Source organism: Scyliorhinus canicula, chromosome 10 (genome assembly GCF_902713615.1).
Source record: "Scyliorhinus canicula chromosome 10, sScyCan1.1, whole genome shotgun sequence".
Lineage (NCBI taxonomy): Eukaryota > Metazoa > Chordata > Chondrichthyes > Carcharhiniformes > Scyliorhinidae > Scyliorhinus > Scyliorhinus canicula.
This window is the reverse complement of record NC_052155.1, coordinates 51,112,974-51,130,814: the sequence shown is the minus strand read 5'-3', so window position 1 is coordinate 51,130,814 and position 17,841 is coordinate 51,112,974. Positions and strand designations below refer to the sequence as shown.

At 45.6% G+C, this 17,841-nt stretch overlaps 1 protein-coding gene across 1 annotated transcript in view; it reads right to left on the bottom strand.

Annotated features, from left to right (window-relative positions):
* nbeal2 (neurobeachin-like 2) overlaps positions 1 to 17,623 on the bottom strand; it is a 333,597-nt gene extending 315,974 nt beyond the window's left edge. The window contains exon 1 of the mRNA XM_038808910.1: positions 17,017 to 17,623. Within this exon, the coding sequence (XP_038664838.1) occupies positions 17,017 to 17,067 (51 nt within the window). The 5' untranslated portion in view covers positions 17,068 to 17,623. The remainder of the gene's footprint in view (positions 1 to 17,016) is intronic.
* Between the last annotated feature and the right edge of the window lie 218 nt (positions 17,624 to 17,841).

Genomic DNA, 17,841 nt, shown 5'->3' with positions numbered 1-17,841 from the left:
CCTTTCAATCACTACCTGCCATTCATATGGCAGAGTCTGCAGATGATGCATTATCAGCCATCTCAGGACGCAAACTGTAGTGAAAGAAAGTTATCCTTGATCCCGAGGCACTGCCTAAGAAGATGTATAAGTAGTATAAAATGCAATGTCCACTGGCATGCAATGTCCCACAAACAATAACTAATGATGGCCTATTCTTCGGTTTTCATTAGTCTTGGTCGAGGGAGGGATGTTTATCTGAAATCCCAGATTTTCTTAGAACTACAGAATGGTGAAATCACAGAAGGAAACCCATGGGAGTTTTTTTAAAGAAATATTATATCCACCTCAACAGTTAACTGGGCATCAAACTGGATTAACGTCTCATTTGATTTATGGCATTTCCACCAATACAGTAGTCTCTTAGTATAGCACTGGGAGTGGTGACTTAGATTATGAACTCAAGCCTTGGAAAGTGGGGCTTGAACACGCTAACCTCTGACTGAAAGGCACCAAATGAGTCAAACTGATGCAAATTGGTATTTAGTCAATCTTAATGAAGGCTTTCTACCCCAGATTTCTACCTGTTCTTTCTGTCTTTCAGCAGTATTGGTTCAGTAGTATTTGAACATTTCTCAAAAGGGAATCTATCCTCCAAACATTGAAATTACTGTTTATGTTTTTTTAATTCTAAATTTAGAAAACAAAAATGATCTGCTTTCAACTTGCAGCAGGCAATAACAACCAGTTCAGAACTGCACTCATATTGCATCAGGCATTGCGACTGAAGATTAAATGTTTCTTTTCTCTTCATCTCTTGAAAAGGTTGACTGTTCCTGGAGTAGTCTCAGGGCTATGTGCAGCCACTGAGTGGCCATTTAACAATGGTAGGGCCTTTGTAGGACTTACTGCAGAGGACAACATTTGGTCTTTTGCATCTGAGTCACTGCTAACTCATCACCTGCAATGATCTACTCCACCCCATTACTGTTCCCTTCCTCTATATTCCTACTTTTCAGACACTCATCCAATTCCATTTCAAGTATGTGATGAATGTTGGAATTTCAGACATATTGTATTATAGGTCTTTGATGCAGTAAGGGTTAAAAGCTTGGATTAACATGTCAGTGACTGCTGCAGTCGTGTTTTAAAAGAATTCTGGTTTGAAAGGTTGGGAGGCAGGGGTGCAATTAGGGAATTGTCATAAGCTTGGGCTAATGCAGTTTTGTTTGGATTAAGGGATAAGTTAATTAGATTTCAGTTTGGTGAGATTATGGAGTTACTGGGTGAAGCTAAGGTATCAGACATTTTGCATAAAAGCAGGTCAGTGGAGTTTTTAGATGAAGCCGTGAGTGGAGTCAAGATTTTGCTCGCACTACAGTTTGGTAAAAGATATGTCTGTAGACTGACTGGCAAAGTCGCTGGAAAGGTAAACAAACCAGCTGAAACAGCTTCTGAAGAAATACAGCCAGAGTTCCTGCATGGTTCTGACAAGAGTCAGATCTTTTCTTTAAAGCAATGTCAAAAGATCTTCTCAAAATAGAGTATCCAGACATCTCTGTAAAACAGGGAAGCCAGGGTGCTAATGGCATTTAAAGTGGATTGCGAGCCAAGATGTTTTTTCTTGTTGCTTGAGTGGGAATAAAGATAGCAGTTCAGGGTTACTGTACCACTGTATTGATTAGCATTGTTTAAGGAGTAATTGTGAGTTATTTTTCTTGTGTGATGTCAAAGATATTTTAATATTGTGTTAGTAATAAAGTCTGTTTTACTCTACCATATCCTTATTTTATGTGAAATCACCCCTGAAGCAAGGGATCCTTTCCTTACAATCTTTCAAAATTAAAATAAAATATTGGGGTTTCTGTCCAGTATCCTGTCCTTTGTTGGGGTCTAGTCTGGGATCATAATATGTAATGTTACTGTCTATAGCCACTTGTGGTAAAGCATTCCTTATGCTAATGATCCTCTCGAAGAAAATAAATATTTTTAAATAAATTCTCATCCTCAGTATTCCAGTGATTATCCTCAATTTCTATCCCCTCAATATCCATTCACTACCAAATGGGAACCATTCCAGTATTTATACTCAATATCGTACATAAATTTTGAAAAGCTGTGTCAGGCATTACCTCAAACCATGGTCTTTGCCATATCCAATAATCAAAGAATCAAACATATTCCTGTCGGCATCAGAAGGCACCGACCAGAGCTTATTTCTCCACTCCCCCCAACAACTGCCTGACCCAGAGGCACTGATGCCAACGGTAGTGTTATTGTCAGCCAATCGACTGAGTTTTGAGATTTGAACTCAAGCCTTGGAAAGTGGGTCCATTTCCTGCTGGTCACACTTCGTGTCAAATTTTCCATTGTACCGGTAAATTGCTATGGTAACATTTCCAATTCAACTGTGATGTCTGCTTCTATTGTAGTTGCAAGATTTGTTCACTATGTGGTTCTATGAAGCAAGTTCCCAAAGTCTGTTTCCCAACTTGTGTACTTTTATATTTAAAACAAAACTTACATTCATTAACTAGAATTTTTTAAAGAATAAAAGTCTTAATGTATGAGATTCAGTCTGACAGGCAGAGACAATAATGGAACCCCTGCAGTAACAGGATTGATTAGATTTTAAAGGAAATGAAAGGAATCTAAATTTATATTAAAAAATCAATTTAATGTTCAGAGTTGATGCAGATTGTAAGTGAAGGAGATCAATCTATCCTGTGATGCTCTAGTCAAGTCTTCCTCCTTATCACTTGCTAAGTTTTACTAGCTTGTTATGTGCTCGAATATCAGCCTCCAATCCTCGGGGTAGATTTTGACTGCGATAAAACAAAACAAGTTGGCAGCCCATTTTATACCTCTACTGATTTTAATTCTGCTATCACCCATTTTACATTACTGAAGAGTCAAATATACCCTTAAAGATGCCCCTTAAGCCAGCCACAGCTTCATAACACTTCTGAGAAGTCAGCGGCTCCTCCATAGCTGGATTACTGCCAATACCCTTCTGCCTCTCTCCACTACAGCATCCCTGTTCTGGGGTCATTTTCAATTGTGGCTCAATGTTCATTTTACTTGGCTCAGAGTGAAAAGACTAAGTTCAGAACAGAGACTTCTGCACAAGAATCCAGGCTGACAGCTCATTCCTAATCATTATCAAGCAATCGCTGGTGGAAGGACCCTTTGGTGAAAGACAGGGATGGGCTGAAAGGTGTTGCAAATCTGGAGTTGAATAATCTTCCCCACTCATTATCCAGGTCCACCAACAAAAAAATAGCTATTTGATAAAGGTACTAGGAATTGAACATAGAACATTACAGCGCAGTACGGGCCCTTCGGCCCTTGATGTTGCGCTGACCTGTGAAACCATCTGAAGCCTATCTGACCTACACTATTCCATTTTCATCCATATGTCTATCCAGTGACCACTTAAATGCCCTTAAAGTTGGCGAGTCTACTACTGTTGCAGGCAGGGCGTTCCACACCCCTACTACTCTCCGAGTAAAGAAACTGCCTCTGATAACTGTCCTATATCTACCACCCCTCAATTTAAAGCTATGTCCCCTCGTGTTGGTCATCACCATCTGAGGAAAAAGGCTCTCACTGTCCACCCTATCTAACCCTCTGACTATCTTATATGTCTCTATTAAGTCACCTCTCAGCCTTCTCTCTAACGAAAACAACCTCAAGTCCCTGAGCCTTTTCTCGTAAGAACTTCCCTCCATACCAGTCAGCATCCTAGTAAATCTCCTCTGAACCCTTTCCAAAGCTTCCACATCCTTCCTATAATGTGGTGACCAGAACTGCACGCAGTACTCCAGGAGCGGCAGCACCAGAGTTATGTACAGCTGCAGCATGACCTTTTGGCTCCGAAACTCAATCCCCCTACTGATAAAGGCTAGCACACCATATGCCTTCTTAACAGCCCTATTAACCTGGGTGGCAACTTTCAGGGATTTATGTACCTGAATGCCGAGATCTCTCTGTTCATCTACACTACCAAGAATCTTGCCATTAGCCCAGTACTCTGCATTCCTGTTACTCCTTCCAAAGTGAACCACCTCACACTTTTCCTCATTAAACTCCATCTGCCACCTCTCAGCCCAGCTCTGCAGCTTATCTATGTCCCCCTGTATCCTATAACATCCTTCAGCACTATCCACAACTCCACCGACCTTTGTGTCATCTGCAAATTTACTAACCCATCCTTCTACACCCTCTTCCAGGTCATTTATAAAAATGACAAACAGCAGTGGCCCCAAAACAGATCCTTGCGGTACACCACTAGTAACTGAACTCCAGGATGAACATTTGCCATCAACCACCACCCTCGGTCTTCTTTCAGCTAGCCAATTACTGATCCAAACCGCTAAATCACCTTCAATCCCATACTTCCTTATTTTCTGCAATAGCCTACCGTGGGGAACCTTATCAAACACCTTACTGAAATCCATATACACCACATCAACCGCTTTACCCTCATCCACCTGTTTGGTCACCTTCTCAAAAAACTCAATAAGGTTTGAGGCATGACCTACCCTTCACAGAACCGTGTTGACTATCGCTAATCAACTTGTCCTTTTCAAGATGATTATAAACCCTATCTCTTATAACCTTTTCCAACATTTTACCCACAACCGAAGTAAGGCTCACAGGTCTATAATTACCAGGGTTGTCTCTATTCCCCTTCTTGAACAAGGGGACAACATTTGCTATCCTCCAGTCTTCCGACACTATTCCTGTCGACAAAGACGACATAAAGATCAAGGTTTCTGCAATCTCCTCCCTGGCTTCCCAGAGAATCCTAGGATAAATCCCATCTGGCCCAGGGGACTTATCTATTTTTACATTTTCCAAAATTGCTAACACCTCCTCCTTGTGAACCTCAATTCCATCTAGCCTGATCGACTGAACCCGAGTATTCTGCTCGACAACATTGTCTTTCTCCAGTGTAAACACTGACGAAAAATATCCATTTAACGCTTCCCCTATCTCCTCTGATTCCACACACAACTTTCCACTACTATCCTTGATTGGCCCTAATCTTACTCTAGTCATTCTTTTGTTCCTGATATACCTATAGAAAGCCTTAGGGTTTTCCTTGATCCCATCCGCCAACAACTTTTCGTGTCCTCTCCTCGCTCTTCTTAACTCTCCCTTTAGGTCCTTCCTGGCTAACTTGGAACTCTCAAGTGCCCTAACTGAGCCTTCATGTCTCATCCTAACATAAGCCTTCTTCTTCCTCTTGACAAGTGCTTCAACTTCCTTAGTAAACCAGGGTTCCCTTGCTCGACAACTTCCTCCCTGCCTGACAGGTACATACTTATCAAGGACACGCAGTAGCTGTTCCCTGAAAAGCTCCACATTTCGATTGTACCCATCCCCTGCAGTTTCCTTCCCCATCCTATACATCCTAAATCTTGCCGAATAGCATCATAATTGCCTTTCACCCAGCTATAATTCTTGCCTTGCGGTATATACCTATCCCTGCCCATTGCTAAAGTAAACATTTTTTTTTTTTTAAATTTAGTGTACACAATCATTTTTCCAATTAAGGGGCAATTTAGCGTGGCCAATCCACCTAGCTTGCACGTTTTTGGGTTGTGGGGGCGAAACCCACGCAGACACGGGGAGAATGTGCAAACTCCACACGGACAGTGACCCAGAGCCGGGATCGGACCTGGAACCTCAGCGCCATGAGGCGGTTGTGCTAACCACTAGGCCAGCGTGCTGCCCTTCTAAAGTAAACATAACCAAATTGTGATCACTATCACCAAAGTGCTCACCTACATCTAAATCTAACACCTGGCCGGGTTCATTACCCAGTACCAAATCCAATGTGGCCTCGCCCCTTGTTGGCCTGTCTACATACTGTGTCAGAAAACCCTCCTGCACACACTGTACAAAAACTGACCCATCTATAGTACTCGAACTATAGTATTTCCAGTCAATATTTGGAAAGTTAAAGTCCCCCATAACAACTACCCTGTTACTCTCGCTCCTGTCAAGAATCATCTTTGCAATCCTTTCCTCTACATCTCTGGAACTATTCGGAGGTCTATAGACAACTCCCAACAGGGTGACCTCTCCTCTCCTGTTCCTAACCTCGGCCCATACTACCTCAGTAGACGAGTCCTCAAACGTCCTTTCTACCGCCGTAATACTTTCCTTGATTAACAATGCCACACCCCCCCATCTTTTACCATCTTCTCTGTTCTTACAGAAACATCTAAATCCTGGAACCTGCAACAACCATTCCTGTCCCTCTACCCATGTCTCCGAAATCGCCACAACATCGAGATCCCAGGTACCAACCCATGCTGCAAGCTCACCCACCTTATTCCGGATGCTCCTGGCGTTGAAGTAGACACATTTCAAACCAGCGTCTTGCTTGCCGGTGCCCTCTTTCGAACTTTTAACCCCATCCCTGACCTCACTACTCTCAACATCCTGTACACTGGGACTGCAATTTTGGTTCCCATCCCCCTGCTGAATTAATTTAAACCCCCCCCGAAGAGCACTAGCAAATCTCCCCCCCAGGATATTGGTACCCTTCTGGTTCAGGTGAAGACCATCCTGTTTGTAGAGGCCCCACCTACCACAGAATGAGCCCCAATTATCCAGGAAACCAAAACCCTCCCTCCTGCACCATCCCTGTAGCCACGTGTTCAACTCCTCTCTCTCCTTATTTCTCACTTCGCTACCACGTGGCACGGGTAACAACCCAGAGATAACAACTCGGTTTGTTCTAGCTCTTAGCTTCCACCCTAACTCCCTGAATTTCTGTCTCAAATCCCCATCTCTCTTCCTACCTATGTCGTTGGTACCTATGTGGACCACGACTTGGGGCTGCTCCCCCTCAAGGATCCCAAAAACACGATCAGAGACATCACGAACCCTGGCACCTGGGAGGCAACACACCAACCGTGAGACTCTTTCGTTCCCACAGAACCTCCTGTCTGTTCCTCTAACTATGGAGTACCCAATGACAAGTGCTCTGTTCCTCTTCTCCCTTCCCTTCTGAGCAACAGGGACAGACTCTGTGCCAGAGACCTGTGCCCCATTGCTTATCCCTGGTAAGTCGTCCCCGCAACAGTATCCAAAACGGTATACTTGTTATAGAGGGGAACGACCACATGGGATCCCTGCACTGCCTGCCGGTTCACTCTTCCTCCCCTGACAGTAACCCATCTACCTTCTTCTTTCACCTGAGGTGTGACTACCTCCCTATAACTCCTCTCAATAACCCCCTCCGCCTCCCGAATGATCCAAAGTTCATCCAGCTCCAGGTCCCTAACGCAGTTCTCGAGGAGCTGGAGTTGGGTGCACTTCCCGCAGATGTAGTCAGCAGGGACACTCGAGGTGACCCTTTCCTCCCACATTCTGCAGGAGGAACATTCAACTGCCCTAGCCTCCATTCCCACTGAACTAACTTCCCAATACTGAAAACTAAAAACTAAAAAAAAAAACTTGTTAGTTTAGCAATCCGGCGGACAGAACTTTTTTTTGGTTAGAGGAGGAGGATGGGTGGGAGACACTACGCAAGTAGTATTTCAGGTAAAGCTGTCACTCAAGAACAGCCCCTTCACAAACCACCTTCAACTTATGCTGACCGTAATGCACGTATGCAAATCTCCCCGGAACAGCCAATCAGAAGCTCTGTTCTGCTGCCCTCTGCTGGATGCTTGCCTTCACTCGAACTCCTCGGGTCACTTGCGCAGGCACGCCTTCAACTTACGCTGACCGCACTGCACGTATGCAAATCTCCCCGGAACAGCCAATCAGAAGCTCTGCTCTGCTGCCCTAATGTTCAGAGAACTGCAACTCAGTAAAAACCAGCACCGTATTGATCACAGTACTGCCAGCATTGTGGGAGCTGTGGTCTTTCAGGTGACATTCGAAGTTGAGACCCTGACTGGTCTCGGTAGAAGTAAAGGGTCCTTCAGGGTTATCTGAAAACCAGCAGAATTATTCCAGTGTCATTTATCCCTCAACCAACATCATTAGAGCAGCTCATTTAGTCATGAAATGGGTTTGTGGGACTTCGCAGATTGAATATATTTTCCTGCATCATAACAGTGACAATGCTTAAGAATACATCAATGGCTGTGAAGCTTCTTGGGATTCTTCCCAAGAATGTAAAAGGCACTATTTAAATACATGTTCTCTGTCTTTCCCTTTGGAACAAGCTCCTCTGAACAAACATGGACAAAAGCTGCACTCCAGAGAGGATCTGAGAATGATCCCTTGGCATCAAGGCAACATTGGTCAGAATGTAGCATCAACAAGTCCTCGCAAACTAGAGTGATGGGAATCAGAAGGAAAGCTTTCCACTAGCTGGAGTCATACCTAGACCAAAGGAAGATGGTCATTAATGTTGGAGGTCAATCATCTCAGGACATCACTGCAGGAGTTCCTCAGGACCATGATCTAGGCCAAAACATCACCAGCTGTTTCATCAATGACCTTCCCTCCATCATAAGGTCAGAAGTGGGAATGTTTGCTGATGATTGCACAAAGCTAAGCACCATTCACAACTCCTCAGATGCTGAAGCAGACCGTGTCCATATGCGGCAAGACTTGGGACAATATACAGGCTTAAGCTGATAACTGGTAACATTCATGCCACACAAGTTCCAGGAAATTACACCTTCAACAAGAGAAAATCTAACCATCTCCTCTTGACATTCAATGATGTTAGCATCACTGAATCCAACTAACGGTATCGGCCCACATGTCCCAAAATATGTTCTTGTTAGGCGAATTGGACATTCGGAATTCTCCCCCAGTATATATGAACATGCGCCCGAGTGTGGCGACTAGGGGATTTTCACAGTAACTTCATTACAGTGATAATGTAAGCCTACTTGTGACAATAATAAAGATTATTATTAAAACATCTTGGAAGTCTTATCCATTGATCAGAAACTGGACTGGACTGGACTGGACCGCCCCCCCACCCCCACCCTCAAAATTTACAACCTCCACCACATTTACAACCTCCACCACCAATGCACAGTGGCAGCATTGTGTACCATCTACAAGATACACTGTAGCAACTCACCAAGGCTTCTTCAACAGTACATTCCAAACTCATGACCTCCACCACCTAGAAGGACAAGCACAGCAAGTGCATGGGAACACCACCACCTGCAAGTCACACACCATCCTGACTTGGAACTACATCGCCGTTCCTTCACCGTCACTGGGTCAAAATCATAGAACTCCTTTCCGAACAGCATTGTGGTTGTTCCTACAACAAAGACAGTGGTTCAAGGAGGCAGCACAATTTGCAAGGGTAGTTAGGGATGTGAAATAAATTGCGGCTTAGCCAGCGACTACATCTCATAAATGGACAAAGAAAAAAGAAAATCACTGTTTGACCTTACATTAAACCCTCCTCCCATCTACTTTTGTTTTTATTTCCACTTTTATTTTTTGTTGAAACACGGAGAACTGATGCTACCTGAACTAGAATGCACATGTCACTGGTCACAACAGAGTACCAACATCAGAAGATGCACACGTTTTGTTTTTGAACTCAATCGTATTTCCATGACAAATTTCCATTCGGTTTTTTTTCCCCTCCCTTCCTGGCCACCACTTTTCTCCACCCCGATCAACAGGGTGCTGGTTCTTGCTGAGTTGCAGTTCTCTGAACACTGGCTAATGTCTAGTACCTGTACCAAATAGCTATTTTTTGAGAATGGACCTAGATAACAAGTGGGGAAAATCATTCAACTCCAGATTTGCAACACATCTCAGCCCATCCCTGTCTTTATCATAGATAGAATTTACAGTGCAGAAGGAGGCCATTCGGCCCATCGAGTCCGCACCGGCTCTTGGAAAGAGCACCCTACCCAAGGTCAACACCTCCACCCAATCCCCATAACCCAGTAACCCCACTCAACACCAAGGGCAATTTTGGACACCAAGGACAATTTATGTAACCAGCCAATCCACCTAACCTGCACATCTTTGGAATGTGGGAGGAACCGGAGCACCCGGAGGAAACGCATGCACACACGGGGAGGATGTGGCAGCACGGTAGCACAGTGGTTAGCACAGTTGCTTCACAGCACCAGGGTCCCAGGTTCGATTCCCGGCTTGGGTCACTGTCTGTGTGGAGTCTGCACGTTCTCCCAGTGTCTGCGTGGGTTTCCTCTGGGTGTTCCGGTTTCTTCCCACAGTCCAAAGATGTGCAGGTTAGGTGGATTGGCCAGGCTAAATTGCCCTTTGTGTCCAAAATTGTCTTTAGCGTTGGGTGGTGTTACTGGGTTATGGGGATAGGGTGGAGGTGTGGGGTTGGGTAGGGTTCTCTTTCCAAGAGCCGGTGCAGACTCGATGGGCCGAATGGCCTCCTTGTGCTCTGTAAATTCTATGAAATGTGCAGACTCCGCATAAACAGAGACCCAAGCCAGAATCGAACCTGGGACTCTGGAGCTGTGAAGCAATTGTGCTATCCACAATGCTACCGTAAAATCGAGTGGAGAATGTGGGCATCAATCCCACTACCTCTCACATGCGAAGCTAGTGCTCTACCACTTGAGCTAATTCCCCTTTCACCAGAGGGTCCTTCCACCGGTGATTGATTGAGAGTGATTAGGAATGGCTATGGTATAAGATCAACAATCTAGAGGTTGTGGGTTCAAATTCAGTCAGGGCAAGTTGGGAAATGGGATTAGAAAAAAAAAAAAATCGTGTCATTTCGGAGTTGAAACCAAAGAAATCATGAAAGCTGTTGGATTGCCTTATAACCAAAAATGGTTCACCAAACTAAAGTACATCACAGAAGGGAATAAACCTACCCAATTTGATCTACACGTGGGAGGCACAATAGCACAGTTGCTTCACAGCACCAGGGTCCTAGGTTTGATTCCCGGCTTCGGGCCACTATCTGTGCGGAGTCTGCATGCTCAGAGTCTGCATATTTTCCTCATGTCTACATGGGTTTCTTCCGGGTGCTCCGGTTTCCTCCCACAGGAAGAAAAATGTGCAGGTTAGGTGGACTGGCCATGCTAAATTGCCCCTTAGTGTCCAAAAGGTTAGGTGGGGTTACTGGGATAGGTTGGAGGTGTGGGCTTAAGTAGGGTGTTCATAAAATGCTAGGATCCCAAAGAAGGTCCTACAAAAAACAAAATCCGGGGGGGGGGGGGGGGGGCTAGCCCTCCCAAACCTACAATTCTACCACTGGGCGGCGACGGCCGAGCGAATAAGGGGATGGATCAAGGAGCCAAAGCCGAGTGGGTGCGCGCGGAAGAGGCCTCCTGCATGGGGACCTCCTTCCGGGCCCTCGCCACGGCGGTAATCCCATCCCCACCCAAAAAATACTCCAGCAGCCCGGTGGTGATAGCCACCCTCCAATCCTGAAACCAACTACAGCAGCAATTTGGCCTGACCAAAATGTCGGACAAAGTTCCCATCTGTAAAAACCACAGGTTCACACCAGCACTGACTGATGCCACCTTCAAAAAGGTGGGGACAGGACGGAGGGACACTGACAGTCAGGGACCTATACACAGACGGCAGGATCGCAACACTGGACGAACTGACAGAGAAACTCCAGCTAGCAAGGGGGAACGAACTAAGGTATCTACAGCTCATAAACTTCCGACGAAAGGAGACAAGGACGTACCCACAACCGCCACGACAGACACTACTGGAAGAACTACTGGACGCAAGCATACCAGACAAAGGAAACTGTAGTGACATCTATGACCAACTGATAGAAAGGGCCAACACTGTACTGGACTCAACACGAAAGAAATGGGAGGAAGACCTGGGGATTGAGATAGGGTGGGGCCTCTGGAGCGAAGCACTGCAAAGGGTCAACTCCACCGCCACGTGTGCAAGGCTCAGCCTGACGCAGCTAAAAGTGGTACATAGAGCCCACTTAACAAGAACCCGTATGAGTAGATTCTTCCCAGAGGTGGAGGATAGATGTGAACGGTGCCAAGGAGGCTCGGCCAACCATGCCCACATGTTCTGGTCTTGCCCCAGACTTGCAGGGTACTGGACAGCCTTCTTCGAGGCAATGTCCAAAATGGTGGGGATGAGGATGGAGCCATGCCCGAAAGTGGCGGTCTTCGGGGTATCAGACCAGCCAGATCTATTCTTAGGGAGGAAGGCAGATGCCCTTGCCTTTGCCTCCCTGATCGCCCGCCGTAGAATCCTGTTTGGCTGGCGGTCAGCAGCACCACCCAAAGCTGCAGACTGGCTGTCCGACCTCTCAGAATCTCTCCAAATGGAGAAAATCAAATTCGCCATCCGAGGGTTAGACGACGGCTTCCACAGAACATGGGAGCCATTCATGCAATTGTTCCGGGACCTGTTTGTGGCCAACGAACAAGAGGAAGAATAGCCAGGTAGCCAAGAATCAGGGGAAAGTAGCCAAAGCATGAAAGGGAGAGATAGACTTGGGGGGGGGGGGGGGGGGGGGGGGGTTGACAGCTAAACCTAAGAGGAAAGAAAGGCGAACCACGGGAGGGGGGGAAAGAGGGGAAGAGATAGGGAACAAGAGAAGAGAACCAGGGAGGTGGGGGAGGCAGGGAAATGAGAGCCGGAAGGAAGGCACGGGATACAATAACGAACATGGCAATTCCAGGAGTAGGGAACAAGGAGAATGAAGATGAAAGACGGGAGGAACGGCAGAAGCAGAGGTGAGCGCGTGACGGCAGTGAGATCCGTCCGGGAGAAGCAAATGACAACGACATCAAACCCATTCGAGTATTGCCCACTGTAATTATTTCTCAGGCACCCAAATGTATATTTACCTCCCCAGTCACCAGCCCCCCATTCCCCCCCTTCCCCCCCCCCCGCAAACAGTCGCCTACTTATGTTGTAAATAATTTAGCCAGGTGTACAGAGTTGCTGCTGTTGAGCTGGTGCACAATACCCTACCAGTTATTCTATTTTATTTTTTATTGTATTTTTTTTTAATATTTACTATTTTTTTTTTCTTTGGTATGTTTGGGTGTGCCCTTCTCTTCTATATGTGTGTGTATATATATATTTCTTATCCTGTGTACATAATGGTAAATATACTTTGTTCAAAAACCCAATAAAAACATTTATTTAAAAAAAGTAGGGTGTTCTTTCCAAGGACGGTGCAAACTCGATGGGCCGAATGGCCTCCTTTTGCACTGTAAATTCTATGATTCTATGACTCCAGTCTCAAGATACGTGTTTGATTCTTAATGGCCTTTGATGCGACTGCCTACTCAGGGCAAAGAGGGATAAGCAAAAAAATGTGAAAATACAGCCAGAAAACAACTTTTAAAACCCTTTAAAAACTCTGAATTTCTATTGTGGATCTTAGATCCCACAACCTAATAAAGGGGCTGGTTTAGCACACTGGGCTAAATCACTAGCTTTTAAAGCAGACAACGGCAGGCCAGTAGCACGGTTCAATTCCCGTACCAGCCTCCCTGAACAGGTGCCGGAATGTGGCGACTAGGGGCTTTTCACAGTAACTTCATTGAAGCCTACTCGTGACAATAAGTGATTTTCATTTCATTTTCATTTTCAACCTCCCATTCCACAGTTCATCCAGCTGAGATCAGTTTACTCCCTGGAGCTCAAATGCACCATGTTATGGTATGTACAACTTAAAGATGCTCCCTAAAGGGATTTACCTCATAATAAAGGATCTCTTTGATGGAGATGTTGGACATGTAGCCTCCGCCATTGCACTGACAGTAACTACATGCTCATCTGGACCATCTTTCTCAATGTTCATGCTCCTTGATGTGATGCAACGTAGCCTCACCCATCAGCTCCTAGCAACATGGGTCTAATCCAAACTCAGAGTAATCAAATTTTCATCCCCACCCCCCAGTGCAAGTGCAGTGGTTCTCCCAAGATGCTAACACTTTTAGGTTTCAGCTTCTCCAGTGGCATTTGTTGCTGCTCCTTTGGTCATTATGGTACAAGTTTAATTTAGCTCAATACTAGTGGCTCTTCTCAATTAGATACGTACCTATGGTGAATTCCACACAGTTTGCTCAGTTAACTGACCTTCGCTAGGTTGGTAGGTAGGACTATCATTGGCCTCAGTCCTTCTAGGTGGCAGAGATTACAGGTTTGAAAAGTTTTTTAAAATTCATTTATGGGACGTGGGTGTCACTGTGGGCTGGGCCATCATTTGTTGCCCAATCCTAATTGCCCTCCATTTCAGAAGGTACTTAAGGATCTGGCATCACATGGAAGATATCCTTCCCCACAGAACATTAGTGAACCAGATGGGTTTTTATAGTTATCATTACCTGTAGCTCAGATTCCCTGCATGCAGAAGGTGGCCATTTGGCCTGTCGAGTCTTCACCGACCCTCTAAAATAGCACCCTGCCTAGGACCACACCTCCCGCCCTGTCCCTGTAACCACACCCAACCTTTGGACACTTAAGGGGCAATTTAGCATGGCCAATCCACCTAACCTGCACATCTTTGGACTGTGTGAGGATGCAGGAGCACCTGCAGGAAACCCACGCAAACACGGGGAGAAGGCGCAAACTCCACAGTCACCCAAGGTTGGAATTAAACCCGGATTCCTGGCACTGCGAGGCAGCAGTGCTACACACTGTGCCACCATGCACTGGTACACAATGCCACCAATGTCTTTCAAGGTGGAGGCAATGGATATTGAAGATCGTGGATGTTGTGTCGATCAAGCAGGCTGCTTTGTTCAGTATGGTGCAAGGCTTCTAGGGTTGGTGAAGCTGCACTCATCCAGGCAAGTGAAGAGTATTCCATTCCACTTCTTTGGGGCATATTGAGATTGTGAAAAGGGCTATTTAAAGCAAGTCATTCTTGTTACTGCAACACTATTTAGTTTCCACTTTCCATACAAGCTATACGAGAATCCGTGTTTGCTTTAAGTCACATGAGTTTGCTAAGCACAATACTTGTAAGCACATGCTCCACTTGGCTTCTCCACAGAGCTGCTGTGATGTACACACTGTTTACCATTTACTTAGTTCTCACAGCAGCGGAGTGCAAAATCTGGAATGCTTCGATTTAACCATTTCACCAACACATTCCTTTCACATTGTCCTGCCCACAGAACAGTGAAAGTTGGGTTTATGCCTGCCTGGCTCCTCTTCCATGACAATCCCCACTGTCACTGAATTCACCATCATGACCTCCTCTGGAGGTCGAGCAGGGTGTTGGCAGAGTTGGTTTTGGTCTGTTTCTCATTCCCCGAGGGGGAATGTAACAATTGAGTAGTTGAGCTAAATGGAGAAAATGGAAAAGTACAGTACAAGGAAGGATGCAGTGCTGCCAGATATCTAGAGTCACAAATCTTGGTACTACCTAAAACTCATAAAAGGTATTCATTACTTGAACAGGTTGCCATTTCGTTTTTCCAAATTAACCAACCTTGGCATACCCAGCCAATTTTGTGTTAATGGATGTCAAATGATTGGCTTTGCTATGCTGAGAATCCTACCCCTAGCAGGAACTATCCAGAACACCTGACAGTCAACAGACAGAAGAGACTTTCCATCTCCCATTCTGCATTTGAACTCATATCCTAGAGGATTTCACTAAGATACATGGTTCACCTCTAAAGCATCAATTGCAATTTGTGCCCTCAGCCCCGCATTCCTCTTAAAACAAGAATATGGTTAATCATGTGCAGCATTAAACCCTAGAAGTCATAAATTACAGCAGTCAAATCTGTCCATTCATCCAAATACTTTCTCCAAATCTGGTGAGTGACCTGTATCCTGGACTAAAATCTCAGTCAGAGAAGGGGAACAATATTTGCCAGGGTTCCCATACCCGATTGTTGCACGTGCAGACACATTTGGGCTGGCTGTGATGCTTCCCACTAGATGCCAATAACTGCTGTCTGATGTGTCACAGTCCTCCCCAAAATACATCATGAGGGAGCCGAGGAGCTGTGGGCAAGATATAAATCGGTAAGAAACAAAAAGGTCGGCTGGATTCCCTGGAATTGTTAAAGTGATGTGTGATGTCTATAAAAGGAGTTAGAATTGAGGGTGGAATTCCACACAACTGCATACAGCCAGAGCCCAAAGGTTCAAGGAAGGGTGCCACCTGAGGACCCAACACGTACCCCGAGTGTTCAAACACGTGTGCGGACCCCAGTTCCTCGAGCAGTAGCTGCTCCAATCCAATGTCAGACAAACCCTACCTTGGGGATTGCCATTTCCAACACAATGGACAGACACATTATACATATGTACATGTAAACAGTATTGCACCCAAACCAATATCTATAAATAATCGACTCAACGAAAATAAAAGCACCTTCAGGAAACAGTGACGCAAATGAAGAACAAAAAAAAATAACAGTTCATTTTCTCCAAGTGCAACAGATGCAATTTGGAAACAACGATGTGACTTGCAACGCAGCCAATTCTAAATCTGAGCGTGAACAATCCCAGGCATCACAAACGATTAGAATCGACAATATGTTGGACTATTACTGCGCACTTGATCTCGCCCTGGGACCAGAAGTATTGAGAGTGTATTGTGTTTTTTTGTTGCGTTCTGGCTAAACACACCACACCTAAGGCTGAACCAGTTTTGCAGCCACCTCTCTCCATCTGAATGAAGATCACTCCAACTTACTTTCAAACAACTTATTTTTCTTTTAAATACACAATTGAACTGGACGTTAATAAAAACAAACCTCAAGTCCTGGAATGCTTTAAAAAAAAGGTCATAATTCAATCCTACCGCCAAACACAGTTAGGCTGCCTTACACATAAACATGTCAAAAATCAGCAGAAGCAAAGATAGCGACCTCTAACTGTCCTAAAATAATAATTCTTCCAAAAGAGAGCTCACATTTTTTTTTTAAAGGTGATATAAAAGGAGAACGCAAAGGTAAATCTCAAAGGCAACACAAAAAAAGTGAGTCCAGTTGCTTTAGTCACGGTGCACTGAGGTTTATTTTCATATTTGTTTTTCTTCGCAAGCGAAGCTGAGCATTGAGCCAGGGTCGAGGGCAGCGCGTGTGGGGCTGGCGGCCCTGGCCCTGCGCGCCCAGGTGTGGGACTCACCTTGGTGAAGTACAACAGCCAGAGCTCGTACAGCCGCTCCTTCGAAGCCATTCTTCGACCGGCAAAAGCTGCGGTTACTTCTTTCAATGAATTTATTATTTCCTGTTTCTCCTCTCAGACATGCAGTTTTATCTTGCAACTCTTCATCTCTCCTTTCCACTTCTCTGCACCTTCCCGATGTTGCAAAAAAAAAATTAAAATGTGGAATTATTCCCTTGTTCCAGAAAAAAAATGTTGCACAGAATTTAGCATCAGTGAAGATTCGCTTTCTTCACGTTTTCCTGCGAGCTGGGGTTCTTCGCTTTGCATTTTAAAATAAACCCTTTCATTATGTTCGAAGTTGCTCCGAGTGAATGTTTCTCTCTCTGTTTTCACACAATGAGCGCTTCCGCCATCTCGGTTCCGGGATTTCTTTTTTTTTTCCTTCTCATTTATGTTGTTGCTTCTGTTGTGGGTTTCTTTTTTGGCAGAATGTGTTTGCGCTTCACGGCGCGTGCACGCGGGCGGAGGGCCGGCCCTCGCTCGGGAGCGCGCGCACAGCCACAAACCATAAATTGCAGGAGCGGGTCAAAATTACAGTTTAAAGGTCCACATGCGCGCACCACCGCGGGGTGGGGGCGCGCTTCAGCTCGCAACTGGCCGGCGACCAGCAAGGCGCGCGCGCGCGCTTGTGACAGCTGAACGGGCGCGAGGGCGTCAGGTGAGAGGGGCGGGCGCGCGCGGGCCAGAAGAGAGGGGCGAGAGCGCGCGCCAGGTGAGCGGGGCGTGCCCAGGAGAGAGGGGAGGGCGCGCGCGTGGGTGTCCCAAGTGAGAGGGGCGGGCGCA